The 25,325-nt window shown below is 35.3% G+C and overlaps 1 protein-coding gene across 2 annotated transcripts in view; it reads right to left on the reverse strand.

Annotated features, from left to right (window-relative positions):
* LOC127499712 (potassium/sodium hyperpolarization-activated cyclic nucleotide-gated channel 4-like) overlaps nt 1–25,325 on the reverse strand; it is a 92,189-nt gene that overhangs the window by 53,354 nt on the left and 13,510 nt on the right. The window contains exons 1-2 of one of the 2 annotated variants that reach the window (XM_051870211.1): nt 14,212–14,288; nt 6,937–7,360 (exon numbers count right to left, since the gene is read on the reverse strand). In XM_051870211.1, the coding sequence (XP_051726171.1) occupies nt 6,937–7,360; nt 14,212–14,228 (441 nt within the window). In that variant the 5' untranslated portion in view covers nt 14,229–14,288. Of the gene's footprint in view, nt 1–6,936; nt 7,361–14,211; nt 14,289–25,325 lie in introns of those variants that run through there. The other variant, XM_051870210.1, reaches the window with a different exon arrangement.

Genomic DNA, 25,325 nt, shown 5'->3' on the forward strand with positions numbered 1-25,325 from the left:
ACATAACATTCAAATAGTTTCAGTGCATTTTGTACCATATGTATGTTTCTGAAGGACTGCTCCAAGACTGCATTTATTTGATCAAAACTGCAGTAAAAATGTTAAATATTATTACAATTTAATATAGCTGTTTTCTAAGTTTCTAAGTGTAATTTATTCCTGTGATCAAAGCTGAATTTTCAGCATCATTACTCCAGTCTTCAGTGTCACATGATCCTTCAGAAATCATTCTAATATGATGATTTGCTGCTCAAGAAACATTTATGATTATTATCAATGTTGAAAACTTTGGAAGCTTGTTTCAATAAAAATAAATAAATAAAAAAGGTAATTTTTATCTCAATTCTTACTCTTTTTCACAGAATTGCGTGATATAAAGTCAGAATTTCAAGGTATAAAGTCAGAATTGTGAGACTAAGTCAGAATTGTGAGATATAAAGTCAATTTCAAGTTATAAAGTCAGAATTGTGAGACAAAGTCAGAATTGTGAGATATAAAGTCAATTTCAAGTTATAACGTCAGAATTGTGAAACAAAGTCAGAATTGTGAGATGAAGTCAGAATTGTAATATAAAGTCAGAATTTCAAGTTATAAAGTCAGAATTGTGAGATATAAAGTCAGAATTGTGAGACAAAGTCAGAATTGTGATATAAAGTCAGAATTGCGAGTTATAAAGTCAGAATTGTGAGATAAAGTCAGAATTGTAATATAAAGTCAGAATTTCAAGTTATAAAGTCAAAATTGTGAGATATAAAGTCAGAATTGTTAGACAAAGTCAGAATTGTGATATAAAGTCAGAACTGCGAGTTATAAAGTCAGAATTGCGAGTTATAAAGTCAGAATTGTGAAATATAAAGTCAATTTCAAGTTATAAAGTCAGAATTGTGAAACAAAGTCGGAATTGTGATATAAAGTCAGAATTGTGAGATAAAGTCAGAATTGCAAGTTATAAAGTCGAAATTTCAAGTTATAAAGTCAGAATTGTGAGATAAAGTCAGAATTGTAATATAAAGTCAGAATTGTGAGATATAAAGTCAGAATTGTGAGACAAAGTCAGAATTGCGGGTTATAAAGTCAGAATTGCGAGATAAAGTCAGAATTTTAAGTTATAAAGTCAGAATTGTGAGACAAAGTCAGAATTGTGAGATATAAAGTCAGAATTGCGAGTTATAAAGTCAGAATTGCGAGTTATAAAGTCAGAATTCCGAAATATAAAGTCAGAATTGTGAGTTATAAAGTTAGAATTGCGAGATATAAAGTCAGAATTGCGAGTTATAAAGTCAGAATTGCGAGTTATAAAGTCAGAATTGTGAGATATAAAGTCAGAATTGCGAGTTATAAAGTCAGAATTGCGAGATATAAAGTCAGAATTGTGAGATAATAAGTCAGAATTGCGAGTTATAAAGTCAGAATTGTGAGATATAAAGTCAGAATTGCGAGTTATAAAGTCAGAATTGCGAGCTATAAAGTCAGAATTGTGAGATATAAAGTCAGAATTGCGAGTTATAAAGTCAGAATTGCGAGAGATAAAGTCAGAATTGCGAGTTATAAAGTCAGAATTGCGAGAGATAAAGTCAGAATTGTGAGTTATAAAGTCAGAATTGTGAGTTATAAAGTCAGAATTGTGAGTTATAAAGTTAGAATTGCGAGATATAAAGTCAGAATTGAGAGTTATAAAGTCAGAATTGTGAGATATAAAGTCAGAATTGCGAGTTATAAAGTCAGAATTGAGAGTTATAAAGTCAGAATTGTGAGATATAAAGTCAGAATTGCGAGTTATAAAGTCAGAATTGCGAGATATAAAGTCAGAATTGTGAGATATAAAGTCAGAATTGCGAGTTATAAAGTCAGAATTGTGAGATATAAAGTTGGAATTACGAGATTTAAAGTCAGAATTGTGAGATATAAAGTCAGAATTGCGAGTTATAAAGTCAGAATTGCGAGAGATAAAGTCAGAATTGCGAGTTATAAAGTCAGAATTGCGAGTTATAAAGTCAGAATTGTAAGACATAAAGTCAGAATTGCGAGAGATAAAGTCAGAATTGCGTGATATAAAGTCAGAATTGTGAGATATAAAGTCAGAATTGCGAGTTATAAAGTCAGAATTGCGAGAGATAAAGTCAGAATTGCGAGTTATAAAGTCAGAATTGTGAGTTATAAAGTCAGAATTGCGAGTTATAAAGTCAGAATTGCGAGAGATAAAGTCAGAATTGCGAGTTATAAAGTCAGAATTGCGAGAGATAAAGTCAGAATTGCGAGTTATAAAGTCAGAATTGTAAGACATAAAGTCAGAATTGCGAGAGATAAAGTCAGAATTGTGAGATATAAAGTCAGAATTGCGAGATATAAAGTCAGAATTGCGAGATATAAAGTCAGAATTACGAGAGATAAAGTCAGAATTGCGAGTTATAAAGTCAGAATTGTAAGACATAAAGTCAGAATTGCGAGAGATAAAGTCAGAATTGTGAGATATAAAGTCAGAATTGCGAGATATAAAGTCAGAATTGCGAGATATAAAGTCAGAATTACGAGATTTAAAGTCAGAATTGCGAGTTATAAAGTCAGAATTGTGAAACAAAGTCGGAATTGCAAGTTATAAAGTCGGGATTGTGAGATATAAAGTCAGAATTGCGAGATAAAATCAGAATTGTGAGTTATAAAGTCAGAATTGACAGTTATAAATTATATTTTTTATATTATATTTTATAAGATTATATTATATGTCACTTTTGATTAATGTAATTTGTCCTTGCTTAATAAAAGTATGAATTTTTTCAAATTTTGAACAGTAGTGTATCCCAGTAGTGACTCTTTTTTACTCTTAAACATTCAGTGGCAAAAATAGCTGTTCTAAATCAAATCATGATCAGTATTCATGACACTATTAAACTAATGTAAAAGCAGGGACTATTCCTTTAAAAATGACACTTTTAATGTGATGGACTTCTATTTCCGTCTCATCGAGGTCTGCTCTCTTTCTGACACACATTATGGCACTCTTATCAAACAGAAACTAACTACACCATCTCTACTTCTCCAGTTCAGTTAGTTTCATCTGTTCCTCTGACTTCACTATCCTCCATCACAAACAGGCGCAGAAGCTTTTGGGTATGATTTTCTAAAATACAGTCAAAATCAAGTTAAAATAATAAAGTCATTCACCATGTTCAATCACCATTCACTACATGAACACAAATATACGCTAAAACATTTTTAAAAAGCCACACCAGGACATCTGTGAACATTTTTCAACAAGCAGCTCTGTGAACACCGCAATTATAATTATATTATATTTAGGCCTGTCACACGATTTCAATCACATTTTGCCAAAGAATAAAAAAATTATATAAGTTATAAAAATACACTGTTATAAAATACACAAAGATAGTCAAAGGTCTGATTAAACCCTCAAACCTTCATACAAAATGAAGGTTTGAGGGTTTAATCAGACTGCATTATATTATATTATATTATATTATATTATATTATATTATATTATATTATTACTTTTTGAAATAAATCATATGGGCTTATTTTATTATAATTATTATTTTATTATTATTACAATTATTATTATAAATGCATTTTTATTATAGTATATAATTATATTATATTATATTATATTATAAATAATTATATAATTATTCATTTTTAAGCAAATCATAATGGCCTATTTTATAATTATTATTATTATTATTAGTAGTAGTAGTAGTAGTAGTAATGCATTTTATTTTAGTATATAATTATTATATTATATTATATTATATTATATTACTTTTTGAAATAAATCATAAGGGCTTATTTTATTATAATTATTATTTTATTATTTGTATTATTATTATTATTACATTTTTATTATATATTATATTATATTATATTATAAATAATTATATAATTATTAATGTTTATAAGTAACTCATATGGGCCTCTTTTATTATAATTATTATTTTATTATTATTATAATTATTATTATTATAAATGCATTTTTATTATAGTATATAATTACATTATATTATATTATAAATAATCATATAATTATTCATTTTTTAAGTAAATCATATGGGCCTATTTTATTATAACTATTATTTTATTTTATTAGTATAATCATTATTAATAAATTTTTATTATATTATATAATAATTCTCATATTAAACTATCATATTAGGCTTTTAACAAACAGAATTAAAATGTTAATCTAAATTATTTGTATGACAGTTAATCGTCAGCACAAAATGCATGATTGTGATCCTAATTATATTATTATTATTATTATTATTTCATAAATATCTGCTATATTGCTCAGAGTAACTGAAGGAAGATATTGAATATCAAACATATATCACTATATACCATTCTGTAAACGTCAGCTTCACAAATGCTGTTCTGAAACGAGTCTCAGGATTTGTTAATGTAATTGCGTCTTTCTCATGCCTCTTGCATTTCTAACATGTTTTGCACACTTCCAATAGGATCCGTTCAGTTTGCGGCGCGCTGCTATGGAGAAACGCATGACATGCTGTCATGAGAGCGAACGCGGCCGACTAAATGAGGCACCAGCTGCGATCTACGGCTTCACTTCTCACCTCTGAGACCCTGTTCACCCGTTCACCTGCCGACGCAGAGAGAGAGAGAGAGAGAGGAGCGCTGCTAATCATCGCTGTAATCACCATCCAAACCAATCCTCAAGAGGATGAGAGAAAATTACAGGCTAATGTTAGCACTCTACTTTGAAATATTCATTAATTGATACGTGTAAGACTCAACACTTCGATTTCTGCCAAACCTCCATGACTGTAATGAGAGTGGTGTAACATATGCTGCATCCAGCCTGTGATTTCTGCAGAGAACAAACTGGATTCAGTGTCTAATGAGATCTCTTCTGTATCTCAAGCGCTTCTACAACATAACCAGATTGAACGGAGAGCAAATCTCACTCAAACTATGCTCATGTTTGTCAAGACATTAAATCAAACGTCTGCAGTCAAACATCAGAGATCTCAAAGGTTAAAGGATCTGTTCACTTTCAAATGAAAATTACCCCAAGCTTTACTCTTTATTAACCCCTGGAGCGGTGTGGAGTGTGTTTATGATGGATGGATGTAGATGGAGACACTTTCTTCAGCTCATACTAGTGACCCCTGTTCACTGCCATTATAAAGCTCGGATGCGTCAGGATATTTATTAATATTTCTCCGATTGCATTCATCAGAAAGAAGTAAATCATAGAAGATGGCTTGAGGGTGAGTAAAGCTTGAGGTAATTTTCATTTGAAAGCGAACTAATCCTTTAATGGCACCAGTCAACACAAATTTTGAGAAAAGCCGCAGCAAATTCAGTCATTTTAGGCCGCAAAAATCAGAAAAAAAGTCCTGTGAAATCCTGGAGGGGCTGATTATTATACATTTTAATAAATGTAAAATAATAAAAAATTTAAATAATATTTTTATATAATTATTATAATAAATGTACATTAATATGAATAATAATAATAATAATGATCATAATTATAATTAAATATACAATACAAATACTACTACTACTACTACTATTAATAATAATAACAATTATTATTATTATTAATATTATTATTATTATTATTCATTTTTGTGGCAGTGTTGTCTGGCATTTTTGAAGTTGAGAAGTGTTCGAGTCCTAATTATGTTAAAAAAAATTCATTATTTGAATGAATTATTATAATAAATGTACATTAATATTAATATTAACAATAATAATGATTATAATTATAATTAAATATATAATAAATATACTACTACTACTACTACAACTAATAATAATAATCATAGCAATTATTATTATTATTAATTTTTGTGGCAGTGTTGTCTGGCATTTTTGAAGTTGAGAAGTGTTCGAGTCCTAATTATGTTAAAAAAAATTCATTATTTGAATGAATTATTATAATAAATGTACATTAATATTAATATTAACAATAATAATGATTATAATTATAATTAAATATATAATAAATATACTACTACTACTACTACAACTAATAATAATAATCATAGCAATTATTATTATTATTAATTTTTGTGGCAGTGCTGTCTGGCATTTTTGAAGATGAGAAGTGTTCGAGTCCTAATTAAGTTACTGAATATATTATTTTAATGAATTATTATAACGAATGTACATTAATATTAATAATAATAATTATTATGATTATAATTATAATTTAATATACAATAAATATACTACTACTAACAATAATAATAATAATAATAATAATAATAATAACATTTATTATTATTATTAATAATTTTTGTGGCAGTGTTGTCTGGCATTTTTGAAGTTGTGAAGTGTTCAAGTCCTAATTAAGTTATTGAGTATATTAATTTATAGAATTATTATAATAAATGTACATTAATTTAAATAATAATAATTGTTATTATTATATATATTTTTAATAAATATAAAATAATAAAATAAAGATTATTATTAATAATAATAATAATTAATATTATTAATAATTTTCGTAACAATGTTGTCTGGCATTTTTGAAGGTAAGAAATGTTCTAATTAAATTATAGTGAAAAAGTAATATTAAAACGAATAACTGATCATACTGTACAACCAACGGCAGCATCTCGAATCTCCCGGAAAATAACAGCAAGGAAACGTGTAAATCGTATAAACTGCATTTAGAAAATGGCTGCAATCGGAATATAATTTTTTCATGATGCATTTAAAGTGCATATAAACGTACTGATTGGCATCAAATTTGAACGATGTCAAGAGTGAGTAAACAATGACAGAAACTATTTTGGCTGAACTATATCTGACAACTCCATTGACCCTCTTTACCTCTGAAACAGCGATAATATTTTCCTCAGAGCACAGCTGTGCAAATCCCCCTGGATCACATTATCACCACACATCGGAGCGGTGAACGCTGTCACAAACCCTCAAACGTCCACTCACCTCCTCCCACTGGTGAATGTAGCGTATGAGCCGCGAGAGCCGCAGCAGCCGCAGCAGACTGAGGATCTTCGTGAAGCGTACGATCCGCAGAGCGCGCGCCGTCTTGTAGAAATCCGAATCGATGCGTGTCTCCACAATGAGGAAGATGTAGTCCACGGGGATGGAGGAGATGAAGTCCACCACGAACCAGGAGCGCAGATATTTGATCTTGATCTGCTGAGGGTCCAGAATGATCTCCGCGTTGTCCTCCTTCACGATTCCCGTGCGGAAGTTCAGCACCAGGTCCATGAGGAAGAAGGTGTCGGAAACCACGTTGAAGACGATCCACGGCGGCGTGTGCTCGTCTTTGAAGAAGGTGATGCCCACGGGAATGATGATTAGATTTCCCACCATCAGGAGCAGCATGGTGAGATCCCAGTAAAACCTGGAGGAGAACGACAGTGAGAAGTTTAACAATAGCTATGTTTCCATACATCTATTTTTATGGGCATTTTGGGATATCGCATAAAAAAAAAACGCTGGATGGAAACGCCAAGATGCATATAAATTCTAAAAAATGTGTATAATGCAGATTATATATAATTTATTATAGCTTGTCAAATTTGCCCCTATTTGGGTGTGAGCAAAAACACGCCGTTTTTGTGTGTGTCTCTTTAAATGCAAATGAGCTGCTGCTCCCGGCCCCCTTTCCAGAAGAGGGGGCGGAGCTTTAACAGCTCGCTTCAGTTGCTCAACAACAACAAAGCTGGAGAATCTCACGCAGACAAAATGACGACGGTGTTCAGCCTTACATTGTTCAAACCGGAGTCGACACTGATGGAGAGACTCAGGAAGAAGTTACAACTTTTAGACGTTTCTGAATGGTTAGTGGATAGATTTATGTAGTTGCTGTGGAGTGGATTCAACTCATCAACTAGCATGTGCCGTCATGTTATTCTTTTTTTGTTGAATTGACCCTCTTTTGTGAAGCAGTCCGGCGTAAAACAACAACTCTTCCTCTTCTCTAAAGCAGCCCAACATGGCCTCGCCCCCTTTAATGCGTGTTCTTGGGGGCGGGGTTTATGTAAATTTTAGGGTTAGTGATGTCACTAACCCAGGAAGAAGCTCGTTGTAGTCCCTACCAGCCATTTGTTGTAGTCCTTAAACAGAGATTTCTGTAAAAGTAAATATCTCCCTTTGCATTGAACTTTGAGTTGTCTTAACTGAAAGCAACTTGCATTAACACATCTTATAATATGACAGTGCCACTGTTTTGTGTCAAGATACACTCCAGGCACTTTTATAAAAGCTACTTTAATGGCCTAATTGAACTAAAGCCTAATCCTGGCTTAATCTAAGCCCAGTGTTTTCTCAAAGTAGTTGAAAGGCAGCATAACTTTAGTCTTTTGTACACAAACTATCAGCAGAAACATCTACAGTGCATCTTGTTCTGTACATAAAACACATGAGCATGTGGCCATTTAATTACATACATGCAGCAAAGTGTATGCGTCTAAAGCATTGTGGGAAACAAAATGCCTTGATCAGCTAGTCTGTTGAGCAGGTTAAGAACAGATTTCACCAGTTAAGAAGATTCAATTTCTTGTTCGCAGTATTAAGTATGTTTTGGATGCTTTCATGCTGGTTTTAGCATTGCTCAAACTGGTGTACCATCATGACCTTGTCCTTCCTCAGTATTTTTGTCTTGTTTTCCAGTACAAATATCTAAACATTCTTAAATCAAGATGCATTTACTGGAGAAACAAAATGACTTATGAAAATTAGGTTTGTGCATCAAGGATTAGTTCACTTCTGAATTAAAATTTCCTGATAATTTCCTCACCCCCATGTCATCCAAGATGTTCATGTTTCTTCAGTGGAAAAGAAATGAAGGTTTTTGAGGAAAACATTCCAGGATTTTTCTCCATATAGTGGACTTCACTGGGGTTCAACGGGTTGAAGGTCCAAATGTCAGTTTCAGTGCAGCTTCAAAGAGCTCTACATGATCCCAGACGAGGAATAAGAGTCTTATCTAGAGAAACCATCGCTCATTTTCTAAAAAAAATAAAATTTATATACTTTTTAACCACAAATGCTCGTCTTGCACTGCTCTGTGATGCTCCACGCATGACGTAATCATGTTGGAAAGGTCACGCGTGACGGACTTCAAGTGTCTACAAAGTGAACGTGCAAAGACTGAGTCAAACGCCCTTTATAAAAAAAGGTAAAACAACAACGTCCAACGATTTTGAAGTTGGAGGAGAAAATGAGATGGAGTTTTTCGCCCTACCGCGGTACTTCCTACGCGTGACCTTTCAACGTAATGCATTATCGCAGAGCAGTGCAAGATGAGCATTTGTGGTTAAAAAGTATATAATTTTTACTTTTTTTTAGAAAATGGCCGATGGTTTCTCTAGATAAGACTCTTATTCCTCGTCTGGGATCATGTAGAGCTCTTTGAAGCTGCACTGAAACTGACATTTGGACCTTCAACCCGTTGAACCCCAGTGAAGTCCACTATATGGAGAAAAATCCTGGAATGTTTTCCTCAAAAACCTTTTTTTTTCGACTGATGAAAGAAAGACATAAACATCTGACATGGGGATGAGTAAATTATCAGGAAGTTTTAATTCTGAAGTGAACTAATCCTTTAAAACAAGAAAGAAAAAGGTTTGTTTTCAGACCCCACTGGCAGATATTGTTTTCTTTTGCCATTTTGCATCTTGATTTAAGAATGTTTACACATTTGTACTGGAAAACAAGACAAAACACTGAGGAAAAACAGCAGTTTTTCATGAGCTCACATAAATCACATGCTCATGATGATGCATAATTATTCAGAATGCAAATGCACGCACACACCTTTGTGACTTAGAAAATTCATTTCGGCAATAAATTCAAATTCCGTTCGCTGTGGATTTCAGCTTATGAATCGTAAGCGGGATGCACTTGAGATTTCAGCGATGAATTATGTTCAGAAAGTCATGACGCTGAATTCCTCATCGTTCTCCACGGTAAACACCGGAGTTTAATGCATGCAGCGCGACCTCTCCCATCCTCAGGAGCGTCCACACCTGTGTGTGTGTGTGTGTGTGTGTTTAGTTATAAATTGCCCTCTTGGCCCAGTTGGTAATTGAATCTAGATTGGCTCTGTTGTTGGGCGATATATCCTCACGCCTCTATAGATTGCATAGAGAGAGAAGGTCAGTGTTGTGAACGGTTTGTCTGGTTCTGCTTGATTTACCCTCCCAAGTTTAGGCAGCCCATAAAAATCCATCGTCGGTTTGAAAGCCAATTTAAAGCCAAAGCGGTTCGATTCGCTCGTATCTGTGGAGATTTTCCTCTGAAATTCAAACACCCACTGTTCAATATAGTTTATTTATTGTTTCTTTAAGCAATTTGTGGATGAATCACGACATACTGAATAAACTCTAATTACAGTGGAAATTACACACACACACACACACACACACACACACACACACACACACACACACACAACTGTCTGTGATGACTGAGCTGTGTACACACACACACACACACACACACACACACACACACACACACACTGAAAACACTGACAGTAATTGGAATTCTTCAAAGTAGCGAGGGAATCCGGCGGTTCGCATTGCTGTCAGGGTGTGTGTTATATTTAGTGTGATGTTTCTGACATTGTTCGCTGAGGTTTAAAACCCAGGAGAACGTCACGTACATCACAGGAGCGGCACATTCAACACTCGCAACATTTGTTCTTCAACCTCAGTATTCCCCAGCACACACACACACACACACACACACACACACACACACACTAGCTAATGTGTAATCGACATTTGCCATTTTCTGCCAGTCTACTTTTGTGTCTCTGGTCGTGTTGACAGCTTTAACTAGGTCATCTGGACCTGATGATGTAATCCCAGCTAACAGGGAACATTCTCAGAACGTTCTGGCAACGTTCTCTCAACGTTATGAACAAACCTTCTTCTTGTAACGTTAATAGAACATTCGTTCAAAGTTATCTGGTCTTTAAAGGATTAGTTCACTTCAGAATGAAAATTTCCTAATAATTTCCTCACCTCCATGTCATCCAAGATGTTCATGTCTTTCTTTCTTCAGTGGAAAAGAAATGAAGGTTTTTGAGGAAAACATTCCAGGATTTTTCTCCATATAGTGGACTTCACTGGGGTTCAACGGGTTGAAGGTCCAAATGTCAGTTTCAGTGCAGCTTCAACGAGGAATAAGAGTCTTATCTAGAGAAACCATCAGACATTTTCTAAAAAAAAATAAACATTTATACACTTTTTAACCACAAATGCTCGTCTTGCACTACTGTGCGATGCGCCACGTATTACGTAATCATGTTGAAAGGTCACGCGTCACGCAGGCGGAAGTACCGCGGTAGGGCGAAAAACTCACATTTTCTCCTCCAACTTCAAAATCGTCCGACGTCGTTGTTTTACCTTTTTTTTTGTAAAGGCCGTTTGACTTAGTCTTTGTACGTTTGCTTTGTAAAAACTGGATCGGTACTTCTGCCTACGTCACACGTGACCTTTCCAACATGATTACGTAATGCGTGGAGCATCACAGAGCAGTGCAAGATGAGCATTTGTGGTTAAAAAGTATATAAATTTTTATTTTTTTTTAGAAAATGTCCGATGGTTTCTCTAGATAAGACTCTTATTCCTCGTCTGGGATCATGTAGAGCTCTTTGAAGCTGCACTGAAACTGACATTTGGACCTTCAACCCGTTGGCAACTGTTTATTAAATTGATTATTAATAAATGTTCACCTTTTGATTATTATTGTTGCCTCTAGTAATTATTATGTGTCTGATTTTTAATTTACAACCTATTTTGGGTTCATTTTAAGCCAGACATATAGTCATTTTTAAACAATAGTTGAGTTAAATAAAACTACCCAGCATGTTGATCAAACATTTAACCCAACTACTGGGTTAAAACAACCTAAACGCTGGGTTTTGTCCATTTTTAACCCAACTTGGGTTGTTTTTAACCCAGCATTCAGAGTGTTTTAAAATGAAATAAAACATATTAGATGAAAAACTTAAATGAAAAAAATAATGAACAGAAATAAATGTTTAAGTACTAGTATTACTAAAACTGAAATAAAAATAAATTAGAGACAAATAGAAATATTACAAAAATTGATAAAAACACACGACAATACTATAATAGTAGTGTATTTAAAGCAAAAATACTAAAATAACACTTCAGTATAATCAGCACCAGACTGCTTTTCAAAGATGTAATTGTGCAAAATGATTGACAATTTTAATTGTTATTTTCAATGTGAAGCTTGTTAAAGCATGAACATGAATTCTCTAAATCAAAGTTTTAAGGCGGGTCTTATTTTAGTGATGAACTTCTGCTCTTATGTTACTGATGTAATTTCTAGAAACATTTGTGTTTATGTTCTAGATGTTTGTACATGTATATGAACGTTGTGTTGTGAAGGAGCATATTTTTTATGGATAGAAACCCCAACATGCTCTATAAATACAGTGTGTGTGTGTGTGTGTGTGTGTGTGTGTGTTTGCGTACGTGTGCATTTAACAGTCAATCTCATGTTCTGAGACAGAAATAGACTCCATCCAGTATTTACAGTGGTTTCGCTCTCTCTCGCGGCACACAGCGTTTCTCTGACGTTAGACTATGAATTCCCCACACATCCAGAGAGAAGAAGAAAACAAGAGAGAGAGAAGACAACAGCACGACAGGAGGAACACAGACACAGAGAAAGTGCTCGAGTAAATCTCACAAAACCTGTCAAGAACATGCACAATCAAAGGAAATTGCAAAGGTAAAGTTTGTACTGTAAAACTAGCACAACCAAACATAATTACAGAAGGTTTCCAGGAAAGATCAGTGTTTGGAAAGCACCACGAGGGCAGTGTTTATACTTTTTTTAGAGGGGGAAATAGCCAAAATTGTGATTGGAGGAATTATTTTACATTTACACATTACATACTTCACCTTTAAAGAACATGAAGTCTATTAATTCATTAAGATTTTTTTGCATGGTGACATTTTCATGACAATTCAACACATTTACCCACACATAATGCCGAAAAAATGGAATTTAAATTGTCAAGCATTTACTCATCTTTAATTTATACTATATTACGGTACCACTCAAAAGCTTTGGATCAGTAAATTTTATTATTTTAAATATATTGATACTGAAGGATGCATTAAACTGATCAAAAGTGGCAGTAAAGACATTTATAATGTTATAAAAGATTCTATTTCAAATAAATGCTGTTCTTTTACACTTTCCTGAAAACAAAAACATGAAGCAGCACATCTGTTTTCAACATTGATAATAATCATAAATGTTTCTTGAGCAGCAAATCATCATATCAGAATGATTTCTGAAGGATCATGTGACACTGAAGACTGGAGTAATGATGCTGAAAATTCAGCTTTGATCACAGGAATAAATTACACTTTACTATATATTTACACAGAAAACAGCTGTTTTAAATTATAATAATATTTTAAAATTTTTTGCAGTATTTTTAATCAAATAAATTCAGCTTTGATCACATAAATAAATTATTTTTTACAGTATATTCACATAGAAAACAGCTGTTTTAAATTGTAATATTTTGTGATTTTTACTGTATTTTTAATCAAATAAATTCAGCTTTGATCACAGGAATAAATTACATTTTACTATATATTTACACAGAAAACAGCTGTATTAAATTATAATAATATTTTACAATTTTTTACAGTATTTTTAATCAAATAAATTCAGCTTTGATCACAGATATAAATTACATTTTACAGTATATTCACATAGAAAACAGCTGTATTAAATTATAATAATATTGTATAATTTTTACTGTATTTTTAATCAAATAAATTCAGCTTTGATCACAGGAATAAATTACATTTTACTATATATTTACACAGAAAACAGTTATTTTAAATGGTAATAATAATTCACATTTTACAGTATTTTTGATCACATAAATTAAGCCTTGATGAGCAGAAGAGACTTATTTCAGAAACCTTTAGAAATCTTACTGATTACAAACCTTTGAATGTTAATGAGAAAAATGCCAATTAATTTAATTAATTGTGAAAAAATAATGTTCTATTTTGAGAGATGAAATGTGACCCAGACGTGTTTCCCTGAGATTCTCCCGTTTAGTTTTGGGAATATTTGTTTAAAATGCAAAGAAGGACAGAACAGCAGATGGATGGAGGAAAATATCCATTAGCAGAAAGAGAAAAGAAGTAATGTCCACACACACACACACACACACACCTGAGATGAACCTCCATGACCTTTCCCTCATCCACTGCGGAGAAAGAGAGAGAGAGTCCTGTTTTTCTGAGAGGACGTCCATGACATGTTTTCACCTTTTGAGTGCCTTCAGCTACAAGATAAGCCTCTCTCTCTCTCTCCACACACACAGACACACACACACTCCAGCTGGCTGTCATCATGGAAAAACACGCAGGAGTCATGGCTGCACGAGAGGAGAATGAATGTGAATGAATGAATATGAGAGAGTGTGTTTCATCCCGTTACTGTTCAACACTTATACAGTTTTTTTGTTATATTCACTACAATAAACAATTAATCCAATAAACACCCAAGCAACCCCATAGCAACACCCTGGCAACCACCCACACACTGTAGCTCTGAATGGTGTGTTATTTCAGTCTCTGACGGCCCGACTGAAGCAGCTCATTTATGAACATGAATTATAAGCAGCGTCCTCATGAATTATGCATTTTCTTGCTCTGGCTGTGTGTTTGTTTGTGAGGCGGCTGTTTGTTTTTGAGGTGGTTGTTGGCTCACAAGTTTGTTGTTTGTTGGAAGAATCCCTCTCAGAAGTGGGGATGTGCCATCTGGCCACACACACACACACACACACACACACACACACACACACACACTCATGACACATTAAAGAGAGAGAAAGAGAGAGAGAGAGAGCGGATGTTAGATCATGTGGTATCAGACAGCTGCAGTATATTGTGCCGGTCTGAATTAGTCTTTTCTCTCGCACCCTGTCCAATCCACTGAGATTCAACTCTTATAGGACACCCTGAACAGTATGGCCACATCTGTGTGTGTGTGTGTGTGTGTAGACACAAGGACTCGCCCCATAGGAATCACAAATGAGATCTCTTCATAAGGATTCATTTAATTTGGTTAATTATTTTTCTTGAGATCCACTTACAATGTTAGTAAAGTTTGTTTGCACCAAAAAACTGTGATAATTGACTTTTCCACCTTCTTTCTGGCCATTACTATTAAACGGACTGCTTTTTGAAGTCATGCAGAGAAATGATGAGGATAAGTGTGAACATTTTGACAATTCATTAATTTTAGTCAAAAGCAACCCCAGGAAATAGTGTTTAGGTGCACAAATAGTTTGCACACATGTAAAAGGGATCCGTGATGCCTTGTTTGCTGGAATTCTTTCTTCTGCCCGTCAGCACTGGGACCGCAGGACTTCAGCTACTGTTCAAACCCACTTCACCAGATAAACTGAACGCAGAAGAGTCTGTCAGCAGATGGATAATGTTCTCTGAGTTACACTTAACCCCACTGAGGAACCAAGTACATACTTCAGAAGAACTCACCACTGCCATGCACACACACACACACACACACACATAAGATTTAGTATGATTTATAAGTGGGGACCAAAAAATGTCCCGGCAAGGTACAAACCCGATTCCAAAAGAGTTGGGACACTGTACAATTGTGAATAAAAAAGGAATGCAATGATGTGGAAGTTTCAAATTTCAATATTTTATTCAGAATACAACAATGTTTAAACTGAGAAAATGTATCATTTTAAGGGAAAAATAAGTTGATTTTAAATTTCATGGCATCAACACATCTCAAAAAAGTTGGGACAAGGCCATGTTTACCACTGTGTGGCATCCCCTCTTCTTTTTATAACAGTCTGCAAACGTCTGGGGACTGAGGAGACAAGTTGCTCAAGTTTAGGAATAGGAATGTTGTCCCATTCTTGCCTAATACAGGCTTCTAGTTGCTCAACTGTCTTAGGTCTTCTTTGTCGCATCTTCCTCTTTATGATGCGCCAAATGTTTTCTATGGGTGAAAGATCTGGACTGCAGGCTGGCCATTTCAGTACCCGGATCCTTCTTCTACGCAGCCATGATGTTGTAATTGATGCAGTATGTGGTCTGGCATTGTCATGTTGGAAAATGCAAGGTCTTCCCTGAAAGAGACGACGTCTGGATGGGAGCATATGTTGTTCTAGAACTTGGATATACCTTTCAGCATTGATGGTGCCTTTCCAGATGTGTAAGCTGCCCATGCCACACGCACTCATGCAACCCCATACCATCAGAGATGCAGGCTTCTGAACTGAGCGCTGATAACAACTTGGGTTGTCCTTGTCCTCTTTAGTCCGGATGACATGGCGTCCCAGTTTTCCAAAAAGAACTTCAAATTTTGATTCGTCTGACCACAGAACAGTTTTCCACTTTGCCACAGTCCATTTTAAATGAGCCTTGGCCCAGAGAAAACGCCTGCACTTCTGGATCATGTTTAGATATGGCTTCTTTTTTGACCTATAGAGTTTTAGCCGGCAACGGCGAATGGCACGGTGGATTGTGTTCACCGAGAATGTTTTCTGGAAGTATTCCTGAGCCCATGTTGTGATTTCCATTACAGTAGCATTCCTGTATGTGATGCAGTGCCGTCTAAGGGCCTGAAGATCACGGGCATGCAGTATGGTTTTCCGGCCTTGACCCTTACGCACAGAGATTGTTCCAGATTCTCTGAATCTTTGGATGATATTATGCACTGTAGATGATGATAACTTCAAACTCTTTGCAATTTTTCTCTGAGAAACTCCTTTCTGATATTGCTCCACTATTTTTCGCCGCAGCACTGGGGGAATTTGTGATCCTCTGCCCATCTTGACTTCTGAGAGACACTGCCACTCTGAGAGGCTCTTTTTATACCCAATCATGTTGCCAATTGACTTAATAAGTTGCAAATTGGTCCTCCAGCTGTTCCTTATATGTACATTTAACTTTTCCGGCCTCTTATTGCTACCTGTCCCAACTTTTTTGGAATGTGTAGCTCTCATAAAATCCAAAATGAGCCAATATTTGGCATGACATTTCAAAATGTCTCACTTTCAACATTTGATATGTTATCTATATTCTATTGTGAATAAAATATAAGTTTATGAGATTTTTATTCACAATTTGTACAGTGTCCCAACTTTTTTGGAATCGGGTTTGTAAAAAAAAAAAATCACTGGTATTACTATTCTTGAGGGGACATTTGGTCCTCACAACATAGGGTTTACCAGGTACACACTTACACACGCACACACACACACACACACACACTCACAGACACACACACACAATGGAATTTAAGGACACTCTTACAAATAAACCATGAAAAAGTACTAAAGCATCATGAAAGTACCATAAATGAGCATAAAACAGGTCATAGTTTAAGTCTTCTGAACTCATATGATAGCTGGGTGTGAGGAACAGACCCAAACAAGTCGTTATGAACTAAAATCTACAGCAACAACAACTATAAAATTTTACCCGCTCCTTCGCATATTACTATCACAACATTCACACCACTGTAAAATTACAGACGATAAGCATTTTACAACAAATAATAATAATATAACAAAATAATAATATAATATAAATAATACAGTAAAAACAGTGCTTTATAACAATTTTCTACAGTCGTTATGTAACGAAAGAACTAAGTATGCTTCTCCTTCAGAGAAGAGTCACAGTACTCGTTTAATCTGTCTCTCTCTCCATCACTCTCTTTTAGGATCGCTGGTTATCTGTGCTGGAGTGTATTTCTGTTTCTATCACAGATATCAGCCGCTGAGTGAGATGGACAGAACGTAGAGGAAAACCACAGCACCAGAGTGTATCTGAGACAGTTTATCTCTAAATGAGACGAATGTGAGCTGGTAAAGAGAGTATTTCTGTGTGTGTGATAAAGAGAGAGGGATAGTGGAAGTGGAAACTGTCTACCGTCACCTAACGAGAAGGTAACCTAATGTACAGGCACAAACACACGCCGTCACCTCCTGCTCAGATGCATACCATTATCCCCCAGCAGCAGGTGATGTAATCAGCAAATGGAAAGAGCAGAATGAAAGCTGCTCGATCCCTTACAGCCAAACTGATCCAGAGAGAGAAAGAGAGAGAAACAGAGAGATGTAGGAAATCCAATATTTGATAGAAAACACTTTTATTTAAAAAAATACAAAACCATTATAACCATCAGATGGCAGCAGAGGAGCATTTATTGGCTCATATTAGCCATTTCCTGTAATAGTTTTTCACTCAGTTTCGCTTTTGAATACATATTAAACATTATAAAATCACTAGGTTTAAAAATACATTTTGTCAAGGTGAAGTATGAAGTATTCACAAAATCTCATGGAAAACAATAACTTTTCTTGTGAATGAATTACACAGAAAGCGAGCACCGCGCTCTCCCTTTATAATCAGAAGCTGTTAGTTCAGCACACTTGTGAAAACTCACATTTTAGTCAATGAATCTAACTAAAGTGCACAATAAATCTTTAATTTACAGTGTGTTGACGCTTTTTTCCCACACAAAAGTGTGAAAACTGGTGGTCGAATTTAATTTTGCTGAGGAGGAACACTGAGACTCATCTTTTTTTTATGTCGTCTTACGTTTGAATAACTAAATTAGCACTATGCTTGACTATTTAAGTGATTATATTCTGATTATAAACTAAGTATTACACTATTGATGCTGTTAAAGCTACCTCAGGACATTGAAGATACTGAGACATCAACAAGTGACATCTCACCGGAACTTTTCCTGCTGGTTTATATTATTGCGGAAGTTCTTAAGAAAGTTCTGTGCATATGGTCAATTGCAATGCCTACATTCAATGCAGCACAACGACACATTAAATACTGTGTACGTTCATGTACAGTGCACAGCATAAATGAGTACACCCCCTCTGAAACTTCTGAAAGTCAGCAATTACTCAGTTACTTAGAAGACATGTTAGGGTTCTTTAGAGATATAATGTTCCAGCAAGTCTGCTTAATCAATTACCAAAGAAGCATGTCAAAATTATTCAGGGAAATAAGATTTTCTTATCAAGGTGATAAAATGTTGTGTAGCAAAAATGAGTACACCCTCCTAAAAGTTACTAAATAAAACAAAATATTTTTGTGACAAGGCCCCTGAAATAATCAGGCCTTCATTTTAAGCTTTCATTTAGTGATGAGGGATTTTTTTGCTAGACAAAAAGCAGGAAAAATACCAAGCGAGTGTCTCAGAGCCAGCAAAAGCTATGAAAAGAGTGACTGTTTATCTCACAGAGTAAGATGCAGCCTGCAGAAATGACATGCATGGTTGTTGTTCTCACTGGATCTACCTACTGTAGCCAAAGCACAATAAAGTCAGTTAATTTCCAAAGCCCATATTTACAAAATACAGATTCTGGGAATCAATACTCTGGTCTCATGAGACCAAATCAATCATTTTGGATCTAACAGCATCCAAAATGTTATGGTGTTGCTAGAGGAGGAGTACAGTGAGAAGTGCCTGGTTCCCACAGTAAAGTTCAGTGGTAGTAAAGCTCTTATATAGGGATGTATGAGTGCTGAAGGTGTGAGAGAGTTGTGCTTTATCAATGCTGTCATGAATTCCCACACCACTGTGTAATTTAATACACAAACTTGAAACAGAAGATGTTACCCTTTCCTCATTCCCTGCATTGTTGGGCATTTTTTCAACATGACAATGAGGATATGCATTCTCCCAAGGTGAATAACCTTCTGTGGACATGTATTGCACAATCTTAACTCTCTTGAGCACCTGTGGGGGATTCTGTAGAGACGAGTTGAGCAACACTCCCCATTAAAGATCAGGGCATTTAAGGAGCTCATCATCCAGGAGTAAAACAGGACAGATGTGACGATTTGTCACGAACTTGTACACTCCGTGCCAAGAAGGTTCAGAGCAGTATATTCAAAATTATGGAGGGCATACTAAGTGCTAGAATATTATACATTTGTTGAATTAAATCTAGGGTGTACTCATTTCTGCAATCCTTAATTTAAACAAAATTGTCTAATTTACTTATTTTATGGCTATTAATGACATATATTTCTCAGTTTTTATTATGTATATGTTTAATACATTTTAGTTTTGCCATCTTTCCATGAACTGTATTAGTGATCATAAAGAAAATACATCTTTTGTATTTGTTCAGAGGGGGTTTACTCATTTATGCTGTGCAATGTACCGGCATGTTTCAGACCTAAAAGATGAAAAATAATCATTCTTAATCTTTCTTCTGAGAGCTCTGACACAACCCTTTAAGATGCATTCAAGACAGCAATCCAATCACATACACAAAACTCTTCGCTCAACCAAGTATAAATGCATCTGTCCGTTCAGGCCACATACATAATCTTTGCTCCTCCCTATAGAAACATTAGCATGCCATACAGGAGTTATTTTCTTTCAGATGTTTTTACATCCTCAGATTCTGAAAGGTAGTAAATATACAATGAATGTCCTCGACTAGCCGACTAGCAGTCGTTCATTTTAAGCGATTAGTCAACTAATCGTGCGTTTATATTAATAAACCGTATAAATCATAATAATGAGCCTTTAATCGCCTATATATAATACATATCCTAATCAGTGCTCAAACGCACACATAAAGTTTGCAGCAGTGCACTGGCAAACGTAATGATTATGACGTGAATAAACAGAAGGAGACTGTCTGAACATTTTAACAATTTATTGAAAGAAGTATTTTTTGTGTTTTTGGCTGCAGAGATGAAGTCGACGATGCTAACTCGTCATCTCCGCAGTAGTGCCTATATGCATGTTTAATATTGATTACATAACCTGAGAATATTTGTTTAACATTTGAATTTGAATTCATTTCAAGCTTTCCATAGATATATTTCTCACATCTGTGAGGCAAGTATATGCTGAGTTTTTTGTGACGCGCTCAAGTTCACTTGAGACGGCAGATAGCGGCATTCTGATTGTTTTCATCATTTTACAAAAGCACAACGTTTTGTTGTTATTGTGAGTTTACAGAAATAAAACCATTTACAGTTTCGAATGCTGGATTCTGTATGGTCAAAAATGATGGAGTATTTTAAGTTAAATGCAAGTGATCGCACCGGCGCCTCCACGTCATGCAGTAAACATGCTCTCCACACAAACACTTGGATATGCACCAAATAATAGCACACATTTATCAAGGTTAACGTTAGAGTGAGTGGACTTATAAAGTTGCTACTACTTACATGTTTCAAGTGATAAGCCATATTTGAGGTCGATGAATTACAGGCGAATGTTTGGATTTCCTGCCCGTTAATGATCTGTCCATCACAAATTGCATGTTTTCGGGGGTTTTTTCTGCAACTAACCACCTAATTCCAATTTTGGTCGACTAAGCCTCTTCTCGTCAACTAACAATTAGTCGACTATTAGGGGGCAGCCCTACAATTAATGCTGCTAATATTTTCAATAGCCAAACTCTCCAAATATGTCCACTTACGCAATCTTTGATTATTTCTGAATTATGAAATTATTATAATGCTGCCAAAGATACATTTCGAGAAACAGAAATGAGTCCCTGCATCTTCTGGTCAGAGTCATTTTATTAATTTGTCACGTGACGGAAGCAAAAAGGAGCGGATCTTTTATGAGTAAACCATCACTACCATAGCATTTACACCAGCAGAAGAAACCTAATCAACACTAGGTACAGTGTGACAACATGCATCTAGATGCATTTCAGTGGTTGCTTACAGAAGCAAAAACAGCATCTGCACAGATTTTTCCGGTTTGTTTAGGGTGTCAATAACTCTAGGGTGTGTGTACTACATGATGCCACCTATATTCTGATCACAACAGTGCTTGACTGAAGTGTTAAATGAAGCTGGTGACCGAAACTCTTGATATGCATGACAGAATTTACCTAAATGACAAATAACGGAACTGGAAAACATTTCATTTCACACTGTAAAGAAAAATGGCGCTCTATTCTGTGTGTGTGTGTGTGTGTGTGTGTTTGCACATGTGTGTCAGATCCATCTTGCTACTGCCTTGTCATCCGCGGCTCTTAACCGAGTATGAAATACACAGAAGATCCCGCAACAAGCTTGATGCAGCGATCAGAGAGGCACTTACCCTTCCACATGACCTACACACACACACACACTTACACTTTATTCTTAGTACAGTGTGTGGTTGATTCTGGCTGCGAGTGAGTGAGTGAGACGCCGCTTCGCCGTCTTATCTGCTCATGTCTCAACTTTAAGAGTGGCTGTCAATCATCTTTCCATTGAGCCTTTAAGCAAACAGTCTCCAAAACACTGCAAATGACAAATAAATGATCGACACTTGTGATTTCCATATGAATGTGTGTCGTGAGAATTAAACAGAACTGAGTGCAGACGGTTTTTATCACTGGGGTTTTGAAGAAAATGACAAAGACCCTTAAATAAAACCCCTTTAAAGGGGTCATGACATGAAAAATCTAATTTGTCTTGATCTTTAGACATATAAACGGTCTTTGTAGTTTCAGAGCTTAAAATGCTTCCTCATTATAAACAAAGCATTTATTTAATCAAGCACAAAAAACAGCTCGTTTTTGATATTGCAGGATCTGTGATGTCACACAGGTGAATTCATTTGCATACGCCCGCCTTCAGAGCAACAGATCGACAAATAGACATCATCGCATCATAGGCCCCTCCCACTGGCGTTCAGTCGCTTAACGGCTGACATTTACCTACACTAGATGTGAGTGTCGCATCAAAAGCGAATAGAAGCCATTATAATCACTGATGCTGTCTACAGTGATGCAGTATTATCCAGTATTACAATTATCCCATGAAACCAAGGTAATGATTCATATTGTTAGTTAAATTAATGTTAATACTATTCTAGGTGTCTGTCTAGGTGTTCAGAAAGACATTGCCGATTTGTCAATTTGAACGCACAACCACAAAATGTTTGCGGCCAATTCTGCTTGGAAAAATTGGTTGAATCTATTTGCAAGAAATGAAGCATGTCACAGATATGAGGAACTGATCCTGGAGGCGTTTTGTTCTTTCAGAAACGCTGACACCTTCTATACAGTGTGTCCTCTCACCGAGGCTGTAAATTGGTGTTGTGTAGGACTAGATTTGAAGAGAAAAGATGAAAAATAATGTGTTCAACCCCATACTGAAAAGAAAAACACAAGCGCTGCGTCTTTGGAGACTAACAGCTCTGTTACGCTCACATAAAAACTCATGAAGCATTACACTAGTGTTGTTATTGTTAAGTGCAGCTAAGTAAAACAATCTTTTTTGTTAATTGAAATAAAGCTGAAAAAAATGGAATATAAATTATTGATGAAAGAAAATTAGAAATGTTGCCTTTGTAACTAACTGAGATAAAAATAATTGAGGGTACGTTTACAGGACAACGATATGCTTAAAATGGAGAAGTTTTTCTTTTGAGTTTTCCATATACAGACGACACCATTGTCAAAACGATCCCCATTCACACGAATCTGTGAAAACGACTAAAAATGCTATATTCTGCTGGCAGGCCATTAGATGGCGATGAAAACTATAGACTGAACATGTAATGCGCATGTGCGTCATCGTTTTCACAGATGCACGTTTTTGTTGTTTACACAGAGACCGTTTTCAAAAACTTGCACTTTTGCACTTCAGGCCACCCAAACGCTGTTGTCGTGTAAATAAACGGCCAAAACGCATAAAAAGTTTTCCGTATTTAGTTGAAAACGGTGTCGTGTAAACGGCCCCTCAAAGTTGAAGTAATAAAATTACTAAAACTGAAATAAAAATAAATTAAAACTAAAGAGAAATACTTATAAAAAGCACATAATAAAATTACCAAAACTTTAACTAAAATTAAAATGAAAATATAAAAATAAAATCAAATTTAAAATATTAATAAATACTATAATAGTATATAAATAATACTATATTAACACTAGTATCTACACATCATATCAATCGTCAATTTTCAGCACCACTCACAGCTTCACACTTTAAGAAAACAATGATTGTTACTAATTAGCTTTTTGCCAAACACTCCCATCACCCCGCCCCCTGTTCATCATTGGCCAAACAAAAAATAAGTCCCGCCCCAATCTCACATGTCAGAAGGGTCATATCACTTACATATCTCAGGAAAATCAAATATCAAGTCAGTGACTTACTAGTAATTGTATTAATAATCTGCATTATGCTGGAATACGAGAAAGTATTTTAATGTTGATAAAATGAAACATATAAACTTTAAAGTCTCCATGAAATCAAAACGGACGATTCTTGTTTTTTATGGAATATCGCAGTGTTTATTACTAATGATTTATTCGTGCACATCATTATTGTTTTAAACTCATGTTCCTCGTAATCTTGAATCAGAATATCTTCCCCTCCCTCTTGCAGCATCTCTTCTCTTCTCTGATGACGAGGGCGGGGCAACCTGTCACTCACATGAGATCCACCAATAGCAAACCACAACCATCCAATCAATTCCCCACAGACAAAATCAAGCCCCGCCCTACATTTGTTCTTGTTTGCGAAGCCGTTTCACTTGGATATGTGTCTCTATATGAAAAAAAAAGGCTATTTCAACTTTTGTTTCATGTTGACATTAATACGAAGAAAAAAGCAACAGTCCTCAAACACAAAAGCATTTCAGGCGAGCAGTGTTGGCATGTGTCCCGTTCGGTAACCTCTCTGTAAGTGAGCCCAGGTCACGGCATTATTTCAATCACTCTGCTGCTCCATCCCTCCCCTCCGTCTCTTATCGTCCCATCAGCGCCGCATCCCTATCCCTCCATTAAATAAATTGTGTTGTAATAATCCGCTGTGCTACGTGCTGCTGATATTGGTGGCCTTTTTGATTACCCCACTTTCAGTCCATCCAGGGCACTCGATAATTCCTACTTTACCTTCACTGAATTAGAGCACAAGGAGGGTCACTCTTTCAGGGCTTCTTCTCAGAAGTTTTGTTTTACATTTTTGCATTGAAGACGCCACATTCTTCATTGTTTAAGAAAGATGTTTGCAAACGGCATATATACACTTATATACAGTATGTATGTTGCAGGTCGTTCCAAAAGAACACATCATGCCAAGTGAAGTGATCTTCTACAGATGTGCCCTTCTGAGTGTGTAGTAAGTAGTGATCACTTCCTAGAGAACTAGAACACAGTTTCTTTCATGCACTAAAAGCAATTGTAAGTAAACAATCTCCATGATTGGCTAACTTCTGCATATCAACATAGTCGACGCAGTCGTTCATCAGGGCTGATGAATATTGAGTAGGTGTTATGCAAATGTAGGCGG

The sequence above is a fragment of the Ctenopharyngodon idella genome, chromosome 18 (assembly GCF_019924925.1).
Source record: "Ctenopharyngodon idella isolate HZGC_01 chromosome 18, HZGC01, whole genome shotgun sequence".
In the NCBI taxonomy this organism is placed as follows: domain Eukaryota; kingdom Metazoa; phylum Chordata; class Actinopteri; order Cypriniformes; family Xenocyprididae; genus Ctenopharyngodon; species Ctenopharyngodon idella.